The sequence below is a fragment of the Rhinatrema bivittatum genome, chromosome 11 (genome assembly GCF_901001135.1).
Source record: "Rhinatrema bivittatum chromosome 11, aRhiBiv1.1, whole genome shotgun sequence".
In the NCBI taxonomy this organism is placed as follows: domain Eukaryota; kingdom Metazoa; phylum Chordata; class Amphibia; order Gymnophiona; family Rhinatrematidae; genus Rhinatrema; species Rhinatrema bivittatum.
Window position 1 is genome coordinate 59,028,131 of NC_042625.1, and position 22,025 is coordinate 59,050,155.

At 44.1% G+C, this 22,025-nt stretch overlaps 1 protein-coding gene across 1 annotated transcript in view; it reads left to right on the top strand.

The window, feature by feature from the left end:
- KSR2 (kinase suppressor of ras 2) overlaps nucleotides 1-22,025 on the top strand; it is a 611,851-nt gene that overhangs the window by 377,250 nt on the left and 212,576 nt on the right. The window contains 2 exon segments of the mRNA XM_029571387.1: nucleotides 4,242-4,290; nucleotides 5,303-5,670. Of these exon segments, the coding sequence (XP_029427247.1) occupies nucleotides 4,242-4,290; nucleotides 5,303-5,670 (417 nt within the window).

Below are 22,025 nucleotides of genomic sequence, written 5' to 3' on the forward strand. Positions count from 1 at the left end.
CACACACATACACCAGTCTCTCTCTCATTTCCATGCTCGCTCTCCAGGTGCACAGACTTCTCATTCCCTGAATCACATTCTCTCTCTCTCTCACATTCACATACACACCAGTCACACCGTCACCTTACCAACCAGTCTCTCTCTCATACACACACAGGCTTCCCACTCCCATGCTCTCTCTCACATAATCAGGCTTCTCACTCCAATGCTTTCTTTCACATACACCTCCACAACACCAGGCTTCTTACTCCCATGCTTTCTCACATACCCAGAGTTCTCACTTCCATGCTTTTTCTCTCTTTCACACACACACACACACACACACACACACATCAGTCACATCCCTGACTGTCTCACACTCTCACACATCAGTCATCTCCTTGAGCAGTCACTTTCATTGTCTCTCACATATACACATACATCAGCTCTCTGACCAGTTTCTCTCAATCACACACACATGCTCTCGATCAAATACATTCTCTCACTTACCCACAGGCTCTCAATCACACACAGGCAGGCTGGCTGCTTCTCTCTCTTTCTCTCACTCACTTCCTCCCCCCCCCCCCCCCCCGAGCACAAACGGTAGCTGCTCCTCCTCCTCCAGCCCCCGCAGGCCAAGAAGGAAGAATCCCATCGGCCGCAGGAGGCTCGTGCTGCTGACTCCCGATTACCGGCTGCTTCAATTGCTCGGGGGCCGATGCTGCTGTCGCCGCTATTTTTTTCATGCGGCACGGCTCTTTCTCCTTCCCGCGCATCACTTCCTGTTCCGGGTCAAGGGGGGGGGGGGTGTCAAGCGCGCGGGAAGAAGAAAAAGCCAGCCGCGGATGCCACAGCTTTTTTTTTTTTTTTTGCACCGCTGCCGTTCCCGCTGGGCTTGAACGTGCTGATAGCCCGGCGGCAACGGCAGCAGGGAAGAAAGAGCAGCGGGAGAGACCGGGAGCACGCGAACCGCTGGGGGAGGTCAGATGGGTCTTTTGGGGCGGGCTGCCGGCAGCGGCTCTTTTATTTTTATCGGGGGGGCGGCGGCTGCTCTCTTAATTTTACCGGGGCAGTGCCGCCCCCGGGAAGCTGGCGCCCTAGGCGACCGCCTAGTTCGCCTAGTGCTTCCGCCGGCCCTGCCCATATCACATTCAAGGGGCTCACTGAGCCACATCTCCATATATAGGTCTGCTTTGCCATTATGGCTTGGAGATCTGGAATTTGCTTATAGAGTAACATAGTAAATGATGGCAAAAAAGATACAAATGTGGTCTAACCATGGAGCGATACAGAAGCATTATGACATCTTCTGTTTTATTCACCATTCCCTTCCTAATAATTCTTAACACTGTTTGCCTTTTTGACTGCCATAGCACACTGAGCTGACAATTTCAATGTAATATAGCTATGACTCCCAGATCTTTTTCCTGGGTGGTAACCCCTAATATAGAATCTAACATCGTGTAACTATAGCATGAGTTATTTTCCCCTCATATGCATCACTTTGCAATTGTCCACATTATATTTCATCTGCCATATGGACGCCCAATTTTCCAATCTTGCAAGGTCCTCCTGCAATTTATCACAATTGACTAATGATTTAACTAGTCTGAATAATTTTATGTCATCTGCAAATTTGATCATTTCGTTTGTCATACCTTTCCAGATCATTTATAAATATATTAAAAAGCACCGGTCCAAGTACAGATCCCTGAGGCACTCCAATATTTACCTTTTTCCACTGTGAAAACAGACCATTTAATCCTACTCTCTGTTTCCTGTCTTTTAACCAGTTTGCAGCCCACAAAAGGACATCTCCTCCTATCCCATGATTTTTTTAGTTTTCTTAAAAGCCTCTTATGAGGGACTTTGTCTTGTGAAAATCCAAATAGACCATATCTACCAGTTCACCTTCATCCACGTTTATTCACCTCTTCAAAAAAATGTAGTAGATTTGTGTAAATCCGTGCTGGCTGTGTCCAATTAAATCATGTCTGTCTATATGTTCTGTGATTTTATTCTTTATAATAGTTTTCACAAATTTTGGTCTATATTTTCCTGGATCACCTCTGGAGCCCTTTTTGTGTATTGGGGTTACTAGAAGTCTTAGTGGGAATGCTGATGCTCAGATAGACTATGCAAGGGACCTAGAAAGCCAGATGTTTGGGTAACAGGTCACGCTAGTTTTCTTAGCTATTCAGTTTTTTGCAATGCTTTGAGGCTAGACATGGGAAGAATGGGGTGCTGAATATAAACTTGGTGGGGAGACTTTCATGCTTATCTGCCAAAAATGACAGAGTACAAAATGAGGAAAAAGAACAAAAAGCAACCCTGGATAAGCAGTGATACTAAAGTAAAATGATTTATTTATTGTATTGAATATTCATTGTATTGATTGTATTATTTTCTGATGTAAACCACTTTGGGATGTGTCTAAAATATACAATTTATAAATGTAACATGATATATCTTACAGGCTTGCAGCTAGGATAGGACAGAAATAACTGGCTAGACTGGATGTTTGGATTTTTTCTGCTGTCATCTTTCATATTACTATGTTACTATATAAAACAAGAGATAGGTGTTATCATTCCATTCAAGTATTAGAGGCCATTTATCATTGACCTGTACTTCACATGTGGTTAAAGTCACTCAGTTTTCAGGTTTGTGCCTCACTATACACCAACATATCTGCTGACTCAGCTTAACATAAGCTTCTCTTAAAGGATAGCTAATGTACTTTTTGCCTATATGGATTTGTTGTCTGTCTACACCCTTCGCAGAATTGTATAATTGGTTTTAAATGGAAATATTTATTTTAAGATAGTATAAGATGAGTCTTCCTTAAAATGTGATCTTCTCAATGGGACAAAGTAAAGAAGAGACAATACAAAAAAAGAAATTAACTGTATAGGTCTTCCTTTTGGAGCTACTGCCTTGGCAGGCGTGTATACACTAAAGATCTTGAGAGCTATATCAGTGGAGTGTACGTCCTACTAGAAACACCCTTACCAAACCAATCTCAGGAGAAGAGTCAGACAAAGAGGGAACCACAGGTCCTCCAAGTTGGGAGTTTTGCTACCGGCTAGTAAACTATTTACATAAGGGCGAATTTTAAAAGCCCAACAAGTGGCAAAACTGGGAGAATAGCATGTGACTCAGCCGCACGTGGATTTTAAAAGGCACACGGTCACGCGTGTATCTCCCGGTACGTGGATAAAAAAGATTTGACAAAAAGAGGCGGGATGTGGGTGTAATCTGGGCCGGGCATGGGCGGGCTTCTACTGCACCCGTGAAATCACTTACATGCTCTAGCATGCGCCGGGAACCCTCAACGGCGTGATTTGCATCTGTTATGGACAGCATATAAGTAGTGAAATAAATAAAAAAGGGTAGTTAGCAGGGTTTTAGGGGTCAGTGCTAGTAGGGTAAAAGGGAGGCAAATTAGGTAGGGGGGTTTAGGAAGTCCGCTCCTTTACTGGGGCGAACTGAAATGGAATTGGGAAATAGGCCTATTGCGTCGCTGGGCATACCTGCTAAAATTCTCCCCCTTATGTGCTCGAGATGGGATTTGCATGCACATGCACACATCGATATAAAATTGTGCAGGCATGTACATACAGCTAGATGATTTTATAACATGCGCACATAAACGCATGCATGTTATAAAATCGGCGTGTCCATGTGCGCATGCTGGAATACACGTGCAAATCTGCACCCGCGAGCGGCTCTTAAAATCTACCCTATAGGGCCTTATTTTCAAAAGCATTTACATGCTTTAAAATGGGTTTTACACAAGTAAATGCACTTTACCTGTGTAAGTGGGCTTTTGAAAATTGCTACAATATATGCCATTGAATTGTCATAGGATTTACCCATGTAAGTGCACTTTGTGTGTGTAAATGGCTTTTGAAAATTGCTGCGATAGGTTACATTTACATGTGAAACTCCTTTGAAAATTCACTTGATAAACATTAACTTACTCATAAACTTCAAAATATAAATAAACTGGAAGGGCGTAATGGATTAAAAAAGATGGATTGATGGTGATCCATAATGAAGCCGGAACAAGCACTGTTGCCTAATCCATGATAGATGATGACGATGATGACAATATAGGTCTGCCAGTAATTAGCTGAATTTTATCAATTTGTTTGTAAATTGCTTTAGCAAATGATAAATAATTTGAGTAACTTAACTGGAAAAGGTTTGGTAAATTAATTTTAAGGAGCAGTAAAGTCATTTGTATTGTTACATTTCAGCAATGAAGGAAATCCATTACTTCAAATTGAAGTGGAGCCAACATCTGAGGTAAGCTATAGTTCCTTGTAATGAGCTTTATGAACCCTGTAAAAGTTTTGGTAAACTTCTAGAACCTTTGTAAACAATTTTAAGTTCCAGGGAAAATTTTTGGGTGTTGAAAATTTGCCCAGGAAGATTTTGCTGTATCATTATAGCCATAGCAGAAGAAAGAGAGGAAAGTTCTATATACTAAACTGAAGCTAGGTAGCAAAATAAGCATTAGTCTGAAGAGGGCAATTTTTAAAAGCCATTTACCTCTGTATCTACTCACCCAGGTAAAAAGGCTATTTGAAAATTGCCCATACCATATGCAGGTAAAAGTGTGCATGTAGTTCTACAACGTGCGTTCTTCTACCCCCATTGTAGTGAAGATGTTCTGGGGTGGAGTTAGATTGCTGGGAAAAACTACGCACGTTGTTTTGGCGAGTAAAACTATCCGCAAAAAAACAAACAAAAAAACCTACCTGTAAATCTCTGCAGCTTCTTTTTCCCTGGGGCGTACTTTCCCTTTGAGAACTGGTGCAGAAACCACGGGTAAAAAGTAGCCATGAACTTTCTGCAATGCAGACATTGTGAAAATTGTCTCTGTGATGGCCCGATTTACTAAGCTGTTTTCCCATAGACACAGAATGGGAAAAAGCCTTTAGTAAATGAGGCCCTGAATGAGCAAAATTCTTTAAAATAAAATTATAGACTGCAAAACTTTAAAATGTAAGCATCCGCCTGCCCTCTCCTGTCATTCCTCATCTCACATCTTTTTCATTATTAGTAGTAATTTATTATTATTAATATATTTTTAACCATTGTAGTAACTATCATCCTATCCTCTCTATAATTCCTCTTCATTCCTCTTGTTCGAGGACCAGGTACCGCAGTTACCCCTGCATAGGGATATGTTCCCATTTTGTTCCTTCTCTCCCTTCTTCCCCCCCCCCATTTTCCTTGTACAACATTACACATGATATTTAGAAGGAGCTTTTGTAAAACTGTGGTGAAAATATTTTAATATTTATTCCTTCAGAATGAGGAAGGGAATGATGAGGCTCAAGAGTCAGAAGATGACTTTGAAGAGATGAACCTCTCCCTTCTCTCAGCTCGGAACTTCCCCCGTAAGGCCAGTCAGACCAGCATCTTTCTGCAGGAGTGGGACATTCCCTTTGAGCAGCTGGAAATTGGAGAGATGATTGGCAAGGGCCGTTTTGGTTTGGTGTACCATGGCCGCTGGCATGGCGAGGTGGCTATCCGGCTCATTGACATTGAGAGGGACAATGAGGATCAGCTGAAGGCCTTCAAGCGGGAAGTGATGGCGTATCGGCAGACGCGGCATGAGAACGTGGTGCTTTTCATGGGGGCCTGCATGAACCCTCCCCACCTGGCTATTATCACCAGGTAAACCAGCAGTCAGTACATATAAACAAATGAAGATTTTTCATTGAAAAATGCTAACTATAAGATCAGTGGCTGTCTTGGGTTGGAAAGGAATATTAAGTAGAGCAGAACTAATCAGATAGTGAGTGGATTGGGGATGTGCAGCCCAAAATTTTCAGTATCGTTCATTTTAATTTTTTTTCTGTTTCATTTCGTTTGTGGTTTTTTTTTTGCTTTAGTTCATTTTCCAAACTGAAAAAAAAAACATTAAACAAGCAAAAATAAAAAAAAGTCCAAAACAATAAAAATAAAAATAAAATCAAGCCTCCATTGGTCCTGGCTGGACTTCATGGGATAAAAACTGCCCCAAGCCAGGCCCAGCACTACGTTCTAGCCTCAGTGCTGAATCCTAGTATTGGCAATGATGTCTAGCTTCAGGCTGGGCAATGTGCTGAGACCTAGCCTTGGGCTGGGCTTGGCACCAAGACCTATCCCAAGTGCCAAGTTCTAGTCCCTGGATGGATCCGGCATTGGGGCCTAGCCACTAGATCTGCCCAGAGCAGGCTGTGGAGCTGCCACCCCTGTCTTACCCACTTCCCAGATCCAGTGGCAAAATAGGCAAGAATGATACCCAGTCGCTCCCAACCAAGTCCCAGTGCTTTAAAAACTGGGCTGTCTATCTGGAGACAGCATAGAACTAACGTGACTTAGGTGCCTTCCTCTAGTGTGGCTGGTACCATTTTGTTGTACATGTCTGTGCCATATACCAAAATAACGGCAGCTGCACCAAAGGAAGGAGCCCAAGTGACATCATTTCGGCACTATCTGCCTGGGGACTAGGGCTAGACCTTGGTACTGGGGCTGGGCCTTGGCATCAGGCCCAGCTCAGGGCTAGGCCTTTGGGCCCAGTCCAGTCCAGACCTGGGCTAGATCTCAGTGCCAGGCCTGGCCTAGAGCTAGGCCTTCACACCAGGCCATCAGGTATTTTCAACAGAGGCTATTTTTGTTTTGTTCCATTTGAAACAAACTGAAAATGATCTCATTCATTTGATCTTTTGCATTCGTTGAAAATGAATGCACATTCCTACTCTATATAAAAACGCTTGTTTTGCTATCTCTGTTAATTTTTAAAGGAAGACTCACAATCAGTAAGGCATGAAAATAAACATCGTTATCCTCTGTTTTAAAACACTCATATATTTTGATTGTTTCCTGATTGCTCATTTGGCAAAAATATTGATATTTAAATAGGACTAAAAATGGGACAGGAGAGCAGCCAACCCAGTTTTCAACAGCCCTGGACTCCCCTAGTACACTGCAGTTGATGACATTGCTCAGAGACACACTTAAATGTCAGGGAGAAGGATATAAACAGGTCAGTTTTCAAAAGGTTTACCTTGCTAACTTCTGAAATTAGCTGATAAACCTTGAACTTTACAAATTATTGCCCGCTAATTGACTCTGGAGGTATTCCCGTGGTGGGTTATCGATGTAGCCAGTCAATGTAGATTTTTCAGCGCTAACCAACTACATTTAGTTGGACCACTCAGATCACACAAATAAATAGCCTAAATCTAGCCACACAAAGCTGGCTAGATTTAAGCAAATTTTCAGCCACAAACCTAACCAATTAGGTGTAGCTGAAAATTTGTCTAAGGATAACCAGGTAAAATTATCCGGTTATCTTTGCTGCTCAGTAACTTATTGAAAATTGGCCCCCTTAGTTTTTAAAAAAAAGGTTGAAACCATGAAAACGGATGACTAACTTCTTGAAAATGGAAATAGTGTTCATAGCTGGGAAACATTGTTGTATTGTACAGATTTCCTCTTATGAGTGTTACCAAACTCCCTATGATGTTAGTTCTCATTCTCATGTTAATTGGAGGCTGGTGTTTTCTGACCTGTAGAATACATTGAAATTTGTGTTAGTAAAGCAGGACTTGATCATAATAAAGTCTTGACAACGTGGCATTAAGGTAGTGACACTGCAGCCTCCTCAAGCCTATGACCTCATCAGTGTGAGTCAATTAACAATAATAGAGTGTGGAACAAGGTGAGGGGGTGGCAACAGGAGTTCTGTATGAAATAGAGTCCAGCATGAGTTAGTACATGATTGAAGCAGATCAGCAACATGGGACAAATGCCACAGATCCAATTTAGCTGTTACACAAGGCAAGTAAAATGTGTAAATTGTATATATATTTGGAACAGACAGTATAAACCCAAGTGACGACAACATAAAAATAAAAAATTAAATCCTTGGAAAGTTAATTGAGAGGCATTTTGAGGGGAAATCTATACATTTCTGTTGGTGATTTAGCAGAGCGGATGCGAAGGGGAATCCAGGGTGAAAGAGGGGGAAGGTGAAGGAGTTGCAACTCAAGGGGCATCCAGGAGCAAGGGTAAAAGCGAGAAGGTAGAGCAAATGAGAAGGAAAACCTAAGGTGGGAGATAATACTACTAATAAAGTGAAAGCAAGTCTTCCATTCTAGATGAAAACAAGTAAATCTGGTGTCCTGGTTCTTATGGAAGTAATATTCTGCTGTAACAAGCCCCCTTAGTACCAAACTCATTGGCTCACATGTATGTATTCCCTTTGTGCAGAAGCACAGGGGTAGATTTTCAAACACGGCGCGTTCGTGTACTTTTGCTGGCGCATCAGGCGCAAGCAAAAGTACGCGGGATTTTAGTAGATACGCGCGTAGTCGCGCGTATCCGCTAAAATCCTGGATCGGCGCGCGCAAGGCTATCGATTACGTATAGCCGGCGCGCGCCGAGCCGCGCAGCCTACCCCCGTTCCCTCCAAGGCCGCTCCGAAATTGGAGCGGCCTTGGAGGGAATCCTCTAACGCCCTCCCCTCACCTTCCCCTCCCTTCCTCTACCTAACCCACCCCCCCGGCCCTGTCTAAACCCCCCCCTTACCTTTGTCGGGGGATTTACGCTTCCCGGAGGGAGACGTAAATCCCCGCGCGTCAGCGGGCCCCTAGTGCGCCGGGACGCGACCTGGGGGCGGGTACGGAGGGCGCGGCCACGCCCCCGGACTGCCCCGGGCCGTAACCACGCCCCCGGGCCCGCCCCCGGGCCCGCCCCCGGGCCCGCCCCCAAAACGCTGCCGACACGCCCTGAAAACGGCGCGGCACTCGGCCCCGCCCTCCGACATGCCCCCCTCCGAAAACCCCGGGACTTACGCGAGTCCCGGGGCTCTGCGCGCGCCAGTGAGCCTATGTAAAATAGGCTCACCGGCGCGCAGGGCCCTGCTCGCCTAAATCCACCCGGTTTTGGGCGGATTTAGGCGAGCAGGGCTCTTAAAATCCGCCCCACAATGTTTTTGGACTGAACATAGCCTAGAAGTTTAGAGTTCCTATTCCGCAGCACTGGACATGGGAAGTTACCCAGATAACTTAGTAGAAAAAGTCAGCCGGACTTAACCCATTTAAGCCTGCCACTGAATATACTCAGGTAACTTTAGGGACAGTGCCTTTTCTGACCAGGCTTACCCAGGTGCGTTTAGTTGGGTAGTGCTCAATATTGGGGTTCTGTCCCCAGATTGCCCCAGCCCTCCCTCTTTTGACTTAGGTAAAAAGTTACCCTGGTAAAATTTACCTAGTGAAAAGAAGAAAATTTTCTTTTAAAGGGTAATTGAAAAATTATCTAGACAAACCCATTTTTATTTATTTTATTTATTTATTTATTTAAGTTTTTTATATACCAACATTCAAGACGGTGGTCCCATCATGCTGGTTCACAAGAAACAGGGGTGAAATTATAATAAACTTTACCATTTAAACAATAGTGCAGAAAAGCAGTTACATATAACAAGGAAAACAATAACTTGGAATGAGAGAGGAAATGAAGATCAGATAGTTATATACAAGTATAAATAACATTGTGAAAGGTGGCTATTAACGCTAATGCTAGCGGAGCTTGTTGCATGAAGGGAGTTAGATGGAGTTGGATGGAGTTAGATGGAGTTAGGGAAGGCCTGTGTGAACAGCCACGTTTTGAGTCTTTTCTTGAATGTTGAAATGTTGGGTTCCATTCTAAGATCGGGGGGAATGGAGTTCCATAATGTTGGACCGGCTGTGGAGAATGCCCGATCTCTAAGCGTGATGTGTCTGGTAGTCTTGGCTGGAGGTACTTGAAGTGATCCTTTGTAAGCATCTCTTGTCGGTCTTGTGGAATGGTGTAATCGGAGAGGAATATGGAGATCGATTGGGGCTAATTGATGGATGTTTTTGAAAATGGTGAGAATGGCCTTGTAGATTATTCTGAAGTGGATGGGCAGCCAATGGAGGTCCATCAAGATGGGTGTTATGTGTTCTCTTCTCCTGGTGTTGGTGAGTATACGGGCGGAGGCATTTTGTACCATTTGTAATGGTTTGGTATGTGATGAAGGGAGACCAAGCATGATGGTGTTACAATAGTCCAGCTTTGCGAAAATGATTGATTGTAGGATCGTTCTGAAGTCATGTGTGTGGAAGAGAGGTCGTATTCTTTTCAGCACTTGGAGCTTATAAAAGCATTTGAAAATAAATGCATTTGAAAATAAATGCATTTGAAAATAAATGCATTTTGAAAATAAATGCATTTGAAAATAAAATATAAAAGCTTATAAAACCATTTGAATATACAGCTCCTAATCTTCTTTTGACTGCTTCTGATAGCAAAACACACCTGCCGGATTTTATAAGTAAATCAATATAACCCAAAGGTGCAGCTGAAAAACAGAATACTTCAAATTGTGAAAATTTCAGCTGAAAAAGAACTCATAAATGGATCTATCTAGCAACCGTCATAAAGTAGCCTCAAAGGATGTGTGGCTTATTGATAAAGCCTATATTACTTCAGGCTTAGTATAATCATAGGTTGCAGATAGATTTGTTTATGCACCTGCCGGTGCGATGTAGCTGAAGCACAATCACTGTATACTTGAATTGACTAGTGAGTGCACTTATCTTGAACTACCACGTAGAGAGAGTTGGCTTGCACGGTCCTGAAGTTACCTCCAGGACCGTGCAAGCCAACTCTCTCTACGTGGTAGTTCAAGATAAGTGCACTCACTAGTCAATTCAAGTATACAGTGATTGTGCTTCAGCTACATCGCACCGGCAGGTGCATAAACAAATCTATCTGCAACCTATGATTATACTAAGCCTGAAGTAATATAGGCTTTATCAATAAGCCACACATCCTTTGAGGCTACTTTATGACGGTTGCTAGATAGATCCATTTATGAGTTCTTTTTCAGCTGAAATTTTCACAATTTGGATTTTATAAGTATTCATCTAGAAATGGTTCATTCCAGTCAGACATGTGCAAAGGGAAAGACCTTCCTCTCTATGGAAGCCTCAAGTCAGGTGGTAGGCTGTGCTTTAAGTAAGGGTAAGTGTGCACCCCATCATCTAGTAAGGAGCTGGGGTCAGTAGTGTTCTGTGCTTTAGGTAAGGGTACTGTATGTACCTCAGTGTCTGGAAAAGATCCTGGGTCAGTGGTGTGCTGTGCTCTAGGTAAATGTAAAGTGTATGGCTCGTTGCTTGATGAGCAGCCCGAGTGAGTGATACAGTGTGAACCTCAAAGATGTACTAAGGCAAATTGACAAACTAAAGAGTAGCAAATCACCTGGACTAGATGGTATACTTCCCAGGCTGCTGAGAGAACGGAGAAATGAAATTGCGGACCTGCTATTGGAAATTTGTAAACTATCATGAACATCGTCTATGATACCTGAAGAATGGAGGTTGCCAATGTAATACCAATTTTTAAAAAGGGATAAAGGGGGGTGATCCAGGAAACTACAGACCAATAAGTCTGAAATACATGCCAGGCAAAATAATAGAAACTATTGTAAAGAACAAAATTGCTGAACTTACAAATAAGCATAATTTAATGGAACAAAGCCAACATGGATTTAGCCAAGGGAAGTCTGGCTTCACCAATCTGCTACATTTTTTTGAAAGTGTAAATAAAACATATGGATAAAGGTGAGCCAGTTGATATTGTATAACTGGATTTCCAGAAAGCATTTGACAAATTCCCTCATGAGAGATTTCTTAGGAAGTTTAAATGTCATAGGATAGAGAGCAATGTCATACTGTGGATTGCCAGCTGGTTAAAATATAGAGAACGGAGAGTAAGGCTAAACAGTACATTTTCCCAATGGAGAAAGGTGAACAGTGGAGTGTCCCAGGGATCTGTTACAGGACCACTGCTTTTTAATAAATTTATAAATGAACTGGAAATGGGAGCAACAAATGAGGTGATCAAAATTTGCCGATGACATAAAATTACTCAAAGTTGTTAAATCAAAAGAGCATTGTGAGAAATTGCAAGAGGACCTTTCAAAACTGGGAGACTGGGCATGCAGATAGCAAATGAAATTTAATATGGTCAAGTGCAAAATGATACACTTAGGGAAGAGTAACCCAAATTATATCTATACCATGTAAGTTCCACAATAGGAGTCACCATTCAGGAAAAGGATATAGGTGTCATTGTTGATAACATTTTGAAATCTTTTGCTGAGTGTGCAACAGCAGCCAAGAAAGCAAGTAGAATATGAGAGATTATTAGGAAAGGAATGGAGAATAAATCAGAAAATATCATAATGCCTCTGTATCGCACCATGGTGTGACCTCATCTTGAGTATTGTGTATAGTTCTGGCCATCATATCTCAAAATAGATATAGGAAAATTATAAAAGGTACACAGAAAGGTGACCAAAATGATAAAGGAGATGGAATGATTTCCCTATGAGGAAAGGCTAAAGAGGTTAGGACTCTTCATCTTGGAGAAGAGACTGCTGAGGGTAGCTATGAAAGAGGTGGAATGGAACAAGTAAATGTTAATTAGTTATTTTCTTAGCATTCAGACAGATTAATCCACACCAGTGAATTATGCACCTCTACCAGCAGATGGAGACAGAGCAAAGTTGACATCATGGTATATATACCCCTGCACTATCAGCCCACCAGTATTCTCCGTCTCTAGCAGATGGTGGATGTGCACTCCCTACTGGGGATTGCTGAAAAAAATATTTTGTAAAAGGAGAAAAGAAGAAGGAAATTAATTTGCCTGATCTCCTGTGGTGATACCTTATGGTCCCTCCCTCAGTCGAGTTTTCCTGAGGGTGGACTTAGCTACAGAGAAACAAACAGCTAAGAGGCTAGCGGGTGCAGGAAGCCAAGCATGGTGGTGAAGGCCTTTCCCTCTCCCGCTGCAGTAGGAGACTGACTTTGTACTTGGTCGTGATGAGATGAGCTCAGGTAAAGAGTATAAAAAAAAGAAAAAGAAAGGGGGGGGGGGGGTTATTTTTAGGGATTCCATCCCCTTCTGGTTTCTGAGCTTGGCGCGCTGATCTGACATCCGTTCCCATCTCTGGGGGAGTCATGGAGGCTTGGTGGGTTGAGTGGCCTTTTTGGCTAGGCCCCGCTCTCAGGCTTTGCTTAGTCACCGCATGGTGGCCCACGACGGTGTTCATGCACTTTTCTGCACACAATGCTGCTGCGAAACAGTGTCTGATGTCGGTTCGCGCTTGCATACCGGGTGTGCACTTGAGTGTGTGCTCAAGTGGGCGTTCAGCGGTGCTCTTAGGGGTGCTCAGGTGGGCGCCTACATTTTGTGCATTCATTGTATATGCTTATTGCAGAGTGCAGCTGGGGCACAGTTACCGGACGCTTTTTGGAGCTTATTGAGAGTGGGTGTTTATCCATGGCACTGGTAGCAAAGAAGCCTAAGCACCTTATCTTTTGTGCTGCTTGCCGTATTTGGTCATCACAGCCTGGCATCCCCTCTAACTTGTGTCAGTGCTGCTTGGAAGCTCAGGGAGAGTTGTCTGACTAATTTTGCAAAGCTCGGTCCTTCCCAGCCATGATGCGGGAATGAAACAGGAGGGGGAACTGCCAGAGGTGTCACCTAGTTTTGGGGCTCCCCTAACTGGTTTGTCAGTGGGGGAACATAATTCAGTGGGTGCAGGGCCGATGGCCCCCTGGTTTTGGTTTGGATCCTTCTGCCTTTTCTTGGGTGGAATTTTTTTCAAGGGCTGCAGTCCTTTCTTCAGGTGCAGTTAGTGGACATGGCCAAACCTAACAGTTCAGGATTGCAGGCTGCGGATTTGCGCACACCTGGTGCTGCGGGGAGGCATCGGAGTACGTCTAAATCTGCTGTGGGTCATGCTAATAGTGATCCAGATGGCACGGATGATGAAGCCGATCCTTACTCCCTGGAGGACGGGTAAATTCCTCCGGGATTGGATCTGTATAGAATAAGGTTGCATTTCTTTCATAGAGATGAGTTGAAGATACTGGGGGTGCTGGGTGTTGATTCCATATCTGAGCCAAAGGAAAAATCCCATTTTAATTTCTTTGCTTACAGCATCATGTTATGGATGCTATTCAAGAACTGATTGATCTTGAATGGGACACACTGGAAGCTAATTTTTAAAGGGGGACAGGCCTTGGAAGGGCTGTACCCCCTGGATCCATGTGTGAGAGAGCAGTTGCGCTTTCTGAAAGTGGTTGTGCTGGCTTGTGCTATCACCAAGCTCCTCCCTGTAGAAGGGGGAGTGGCATTGAAGGATGTGCAAGATAGGAGAACTGAGGCTATCTTTAAGCAGGCCTTTGAAGCGATGCCAATTAATTTGCAGATAGCCCCTTGTTGCTCCCTGGTAGCTCGCTTCCTGCTGCAGCCCAAGAAGAGGAGTCCATGCCACAGGACTGCTGCGGAGCTCATTCTGCAGGGGCCTGAGAAAAAGAGGCTGCTAACCTTGGGGGGGGGTTGGGGGTGTCCCCCCCACGAAATTCAGTTCCGGCTAAGCCACTACACAGCAGGCTTCTGCTAGTGGGGTTACTGCTCATGCGCAGGCTGTCTTTCTGTGCCTCAGGTGACTGTTTTGGCCTTGGCTTGTGGTTCTGGGGTGGGGAGTGCACGGCTGCTGGGGGAGGGGAGGTCATAGGCATTGGAATGGGGTGAACCACCCGGGACCTGGCCTCACCAAGTTTTCTAGCTGCCAGCCTGCTGAAATGTTTTGGCTGGACCCACAAACCACTAATCCTGGCACAGAAAAGCTTTCGCCCCATAGGCTGTTCACAAAAGTCTCTCAGTTAATTTCTTTTTTGAGGTTTGTATTAGTGTAACTTTCTGTATTCTTAAGCATTACTACAAAAAGGATGGAGGTGTGTGTGTGGGGTGGGGTGGGGTGGGGTGGGGGAGTGTGTATGTGTGAGGGAGGAGCACAAATGCATTGGTTCCCAGGAGACTCTCGCTACACCACCGAGTATAAAGGTAGTTTAAATCCAGAGTCACAGTAATTATTTGAGAGAACGAAAGGCGAACTTTTAATTGGTAAACACAGTACAAATGATCATAAGTCATATGGCTGGCGCACATGGACCATGCAGAGGGCTCACTCGTAGAGTGACTTTTAACCCCAAAGGCACACTTTCCCTCCTCCCTCCTCTCCGCACAACCCCAACAAACAAATAAGCAAAACAAACTGTAGTTTTCTGTTTAAAAAAAAATCCTCTTTCTCTTCACCTACCTTTTTTTTTATTGCTACGGTTGCTCCATAATCATATTTAAAATAATTAAGGACATAAATCAGTCAATAAACCCTGTATTGACATCCTGTCAGAGATATCACAATAATTGATTGATTCATGGCAGGAATGTTTCCCTCAATCAATATTAGTTTAGAACAGTAAATAAATCTTGTTAATAACTGAAAAACAGGAAAGTCGATAAAGATATTAATATACCTATTAATTGGTTATGCACCTTTTTACGAAGTGATAGCATTACCTTTTTGCAGGAGAAGAGAGCGTGTGAGAAAGGAAAAGTGACTGCAGTGCCTCCGAGGCTGATTTTAGTAAACCTGTTGTCAGTTGATCAGTTTTGCAGTGAACTGTGTGCAACAATCAGGCTCAGACAGGAAGTGGCAAAGGGAGATCAACAGGTGCAATTTCTCAAAATCCCTACCTCTGTGTCTTCACTTCCTCTATCCCCCTGTATAACTGCTCTCACTAAGATATGCAGCCTTGTGGTCAGATAGCAAGAATTCTGATTCTGCACACAAGCAACTCATGAATCTATTCAGATCAGAGTCTAATTATTACCATGGTGGCAGCAGAGGCAGAACGCACTGTGTACAGGTAAGTAGCCCTCGGTGGGGACACTGGCTTACACCAGCAGCAGTTTCTGATTTGCTCAGTAGTCTGCTGCAACCCAAAAAAAGAGACTTTGTGCACAAGACCTGTGCATTGTTTAGTGAAGATTAGTAGATACCTAGGAGCTGCTGGCTATTGCCCTTAGAAAATGTGGGGGGAGTTCAGATGCCACTAGCTCATGCTGAAAACTACAAGAGCTGCAGAAACAGATTAATCTGCTGCAACTACCGAGCAGGAAGTTGTCATGAGGCGATCAGAGAGACTTTTGGTATAACAAAAAGCAGTAATTAAGTTTAAGTATACCTCACCAGTGATGATACAGGGAGAGAGGCAGTTTATCTCTGGCACTTGAATCTGACATTTTACCTGTTCAAGCTCTTGCAACCATTTGAACCTGTTACAGTATTAATTTGAGTCAAGTCATTTCTTTCATAAGAATGCTGAATAACAGATTGGAAAAGAGCCAAAATAAGGCTCATAAGGGTGCCTGTCTTGTTCACAGTCTCTTTAATGCCTTAAATCAGAATCTAAAGAGTTATAGAATGTTGGGAGAAGAACATCATGCTCACATAGTAAATGATGGCAGATAAAGACCATACTAACCCATTCTGTCTGCCCAGTTGTAATTCTTTCACTTTGGTTAGATGAGCACACAGATTCTTATGCTCAACCAACCCAACACCAGCTCCCAATGTAATTTACCTGAACTTTCAACCCTTTTCTTACCACTGCCCTCCATATCAGTTCCGAGCGTGCCTAGAATTTGCCAAATTTCTGGCCTCTACCACTTATGCTGGAAGGCCATTTTAGGTCTTGTCATCTTCCTCTCATTCTTACAAGACCAACACTAAATCCAAACCCAAGTTGTCTAATAATTCACACAGTTATGAAATTTACAGTAGTGAAATAATTGTCTAAAACATATGACACTTCCCCCTCTTCCACCTGTGATCATTCTTTTTTTCAAAACTTATTTATTGAAGTTTTGGAAACAATAGTTAAAACTCAAACTTTAATGAACACAGGTGGATGAACCTATGTAGTTCAAAGTAACCAATGCTCTGTTTCATGCATGACCATTGATTGCATGACCATCCACTTATGTTCATTAAAGTTTGAGTTTTAACTATGGTTACTCCTAAGCCTACTTGGAAGTCTGATGCAGTCATAGCACTGCTGTTAGGGTCATAACTATTACCTCATACAGGTTACCCCAATGCCTTATTGGAAGCATAGGTTAATAGGATCATAACCACCATCTTAACAGCAATGTTGGTCCCCATGTTTTAGATGGATATGTGAAATTTAAACATAGAAGATGACAGCAGATAAGGACTGTATGGCTCATCTGTTCTTTCCAAAGTTTTTCCTGTTGCCCTGCCTTAGGCCCCAGTTTAGCTCTGTCTTTGTCTTCAGTGCTTTACAGTTTACGATCATCTGTGCCTATCCCAGACTTTGATGAATTCTTTTACTGTTTTTGCCTTCACCACCTCCACTAGGCATGCTGTTCCATGTATCCACAATACTTTTCTGTCAAGAAATATTTCCTTCACTTTTTCTCTGGTATAGACATTTACAAACACAAGACTAGCATATTGAAAACATCCTTTTCAAAATGAAGGATGTCCCGGTCACTGAATCTGCTGCTACTGCTGTTATTGCTACAGCTTCTCTGCCTGCTGCAACTAAGTCTACCCCCCATCTTAGGGAAGATGACCAATGGATTGCCTAAAGAATCAGTGTTAGGCCCATTCCTCTTCAGTGTCTTTATAAGTGACATTGAAAAAGGGTTAGAAGGTGAAGTATGCCTGTTTATAGAAGTTATGAAAAATTTCAAAAGAGGAGACATGCCTGAGGGCATAGATAAGATGAAGGTGACTTCTATAATTAAAAGTATGGTCAAAGATATGGCAATTATGTTTTAATTTAAAAAAAAAATGCAAAACCATACATTCAAAATATAGAAATTCAAGGGCCAAATACTATTGTCGAAGGGAAGAACTAGGAAAACACACATGGGTCATCATCTATGATGACTTCAAAGTAGCCAATTAGTGTGGCAAAGCAGTTGGGAAAATTATAATTACTATTACCATCATCAATTGTATAGTGCATACTGGATGTATGCAGCTTTATGCAGACACACAGTAGACAAGCCCTATTCTTTGGAGTTACAATCTAGCCAAGATGGACAGATAGGATGCACAGCAAAAAAAAAAAAAAGAGGCTTTACGTTAAGAGAACAAGGTTACAAGTTCATACACAAAGAGAATGAAGGAGCTAAAGATGTACACGTGTCTTTTTCGTGTACAAAATGAGGCTCTTGCTCTTCTGGCCATATGGGATGTGCCTAGGGATGTGCCTTTGTTGCTTCCATTTCGGCAGGTACGTGTGTACCTTGCGAACTTTCTAGTACATGTGAGAAAACGGATGAGTTATGCGCATAATATCCGTTTTTCACGTGTACTAGAAAGTCAGCCAAAATAGAAGAAATGCGTGCGTATCCCTAATGGCAATTGAGAAGCAATGCAGAGTGCTTCTCAATTGCAACCTGGTATGGTAGCACAGGTACAGAGGAGACAGGCTGAGCGTGTCTGGCACTACCACAGTAATTTGTGGAGGGTCAGAACCCCGCACAGGTGTCAGTGGGGAACGCCTCGGGTACAGGGGATCCATTATGACTCATGAACCCAGCCCTCTTTGCAGGAGCTCGATGTATCGTGATGCCAGTGCAGAATTTCTCGGAACTTGGTATGGTTATTCTGGAGCACTGAGGACTGCCAGCACTGTGTGGAACAGTGGCGGTGGCAGTAGCGATGTTGCTCGGCCCAGGCATTCTCCAGCACCAAGTAGGATAGCACCGATGTACTGGATGGCGTTGGTGGCGGACGGTCACCATGCCGGTGACAATGAGTGCCATGGCGCTCGGCCTGGTCTTTCCCCAGTGCCGAGGTGGATGCCCTCGCTGTCTTGGATGGCGAATGATGATGGACTGTCAGCATGCCTGCACTGCTCCTGGCACTATGTAGTGTCATAGGCTAATACGGGCCTTTAGTAAAGAACCCAAAGCATGGAGCACTGTGTTTAGGTGAGGGCATTGCGTGTAGGTGCTATGTCAGTATTGACAGTATTGATGGCGGCATGGAGCAGCCTCGAGGGTATCGTCAAAAATATTTATGAAAAAATGTCAATGGCCCGGGCAGAGCAACGATAACAATGATGGAGGCACCGACAGCATCGGTATAGGTATCGATGGAAACGATGTGGCATCGAAGGATCGAATAGACATCGATGGTATCGGGAAATTGATACCGGCATTGACGAAATCGATGGCTGCATCGATAGGAACGATGAGGACACCGATGGAAACGACCTGGGCATCGACGGCATCAATGGATGGAGACGGGCACTGACGGCATCGGTGGCATGGCCATGGGCATCGATAGCATGGCCACGGGTGTTGACGGCCTCAATGGCATTGACCTGGGCATCTATGGTATCGACATGGGAATTGATGGCACCGACATGGGTATCGATGGCACCGACATGGGCATCGATGGCAATGACATGGGAATCAATGGCCTCGACATGGGCATCGATGGCATCGATGTGGCATCAATATGGCATCGATGGAACCGACCTGGGCATCAATGGCATCGATGGAATCGACCCGGGCATTGATGGAACTGACCTGGGCATTGATGGCATCAACCCAGGCATCTATGGCACCGACGACACTGAGGTGTGCATCGATGGCATTTGCCCGGGCATTGATGACACCGATGGAAAAATCAGCACCATGGATGAAAATATTAATGGCACTGAAAGAATCGATGTGGGGATCGATGGCATTGACAGACCGCCGGGGGAGGGGTATCGATGGTATAGAAAAAGGCAGGACAGCCTGGAGGGGGTACCGACGGTAGTGATGGGGGCATCGACTGCACAAAGGTACCGAGGTATGAATTCGACAGGGGGCCCTGGTGGCAACGGAATCCATGGCAGTCCCTATCCCACTAGTGCTAATAACCAGGCAGAGGGTCACGGGATGACACTCGCAGGCTATGTGGGGCTAACTGTGAAAACATAGGGAGAGGGAAGGCTGCAATTTGGTTGGTAGGCTGGGGAAACCGTAGTGAGGTGACAGGAACCGACAAAAAAACGGCATAGTACTCACCGAGTGTCAATTAAACGTATGCGAGGGGAGACCCGCACAGGGAAAAAGTGTTTGTGAAGTAAAAGTTTGTGTTTCCGTGAGGAAAAATTGTGAGAATTTCTCACAGAGCTCCTAACTGCTATGCTTACTGCAGAGTGGAAAAAAGAAGACTGAGGGGAGACACCTGTGGTCACAGGGATAATTGCAGGCTGAGCATGCTCAGTGCATTCAGTGTGCCAGCGTCAGTCAAAGCTTTATAGAAACTTTGACAGAAACGTTTTCCGTAGCAGGGCTCCATCCACTGACGTCACCCACATGTGAGGACTACCATCCTGCTTGTCCTCTGAGAATACACAATCTGTCACAACGCCCGGTGTCCTGTCAGCTAATCTACTCTAATCCCGCTTCAGCGACAATCCCATTGAGACCTATTCTCTAAATCAGGCCATATGGTTCAAAAGGTTCTAGGTCGTCTGGCCATCCAAGAACTGTATTAGTGTCACATATTGCTATTGCCAGCTATGTCGGACACAATACCAAGAGAACCTCTCTACCAATCATTTGGGATTACATCAGGACATCCTCCCATTGTTAGCAATGGGACTCTGTACTGATAAATACTCTGGTTTCTGGTTCCTAATTAAGGACCGAAATTCCAGATGCATTCGCTGATTTGCTAAACACGAGATTCAGCAAACACTGCCTCAATTGCAAGTCCACCTCGAGACCTGGCAACAGGTCTCGACGTTTTCTTGTGCAGTGCACAGAAATGCGGGTATGACTTTTACCACTCACGCTCCCATGGGAGTTTACATGATATCCTGATTACATCAGCCCCGCCAGTTGGACACCTCCTGGTCTCTCAACTTGCTGGATATCAGAGCGGCCACCCCACTTTGTACCAAGGTTCAGGGTACAGTCCCCCGGACGCTACAAAGCGCAGAGGGGGGGGGAGTTTTAATTTCACTATTCTTTCTTTCAACAGAAAGTAGTTACTCTCCGTCCATCCTGGACCTCAGAAATATCAACTTTCTTCAGAAGGTGCAGGTAAAATGGTATCTCTCGTCACCATGCTTCCATATGGCAGTAAGTAGGTTGCCTCTCTCCTCTATTCTTTCTGTGTGCTTCATGGTGAGTCAACAATATTACAATCCCAAGCTCTGCCGGTTGCACCAGCTTCGGCAACTTGGGTATTTCATTACATCACTAGCAGTGACTGCTGTTTCTCTACGGACTAAAACATCATTCACGCTTTTCCTTGCATGGACAGCTGCATAACAACAGTCAACCCAAGCAAGGAGCTCTACCTTCTTCATGACTCACTATAAATCTACTACCTTGGATTGCTGTTCACTACCATAAATCCCATATAGCACACTTCTGGACACCACAATCACAACGAACGTCCTGTCCAACAACCGCGCAGACATTCTGACAAATTCCTATATGTCTCTGCGCGCATACACCATAACCTCAGCCCCTCAATTCTTTCATTGTTGGGTCACGGCATTTTTTCACCATGCATTTACTCATAGGTCCCAAAAACTTGCTATGAGTAAGATTTAATGAAATCCAATTATCAGTGGACCTAAGCTGTTCAACTGCTATCGTCCCTGATCCATATTGCAGATCTAGAACCAAAACCTAGACTGGTCCTGCTCATGCTCGCATTTACTCAGGGTTGCAGAGTTCGAACTAACATCTTCTCAACCCAATATGCGTCTATTCCACTCCATGCAGAGTTTCACATCAACTTCCTGGAGCTTTGAGCCATGAGTTATGCCTTACAATACTGCCTATGCAGCAAACCTTTGTGCATACAGACAGACAGCATAGTGACATTGTGGTATTTCCAACACACAAGCACGCACAACCTCTTAGCTCCTCTGCTAGGAAGCTGTGCAGCTCTACTCTTGGCCCTTGCTCACTCCATGCATCCCCGGGCCACTTATCTAACAGACTTACTGAACGCACTAGCAGACCTTCTCCACATAAGTTTCCATCCTCTCGGATGGGCTTGGATTATATCTGTAGCGAGGAAAATCTTCTAGCACTGAGGT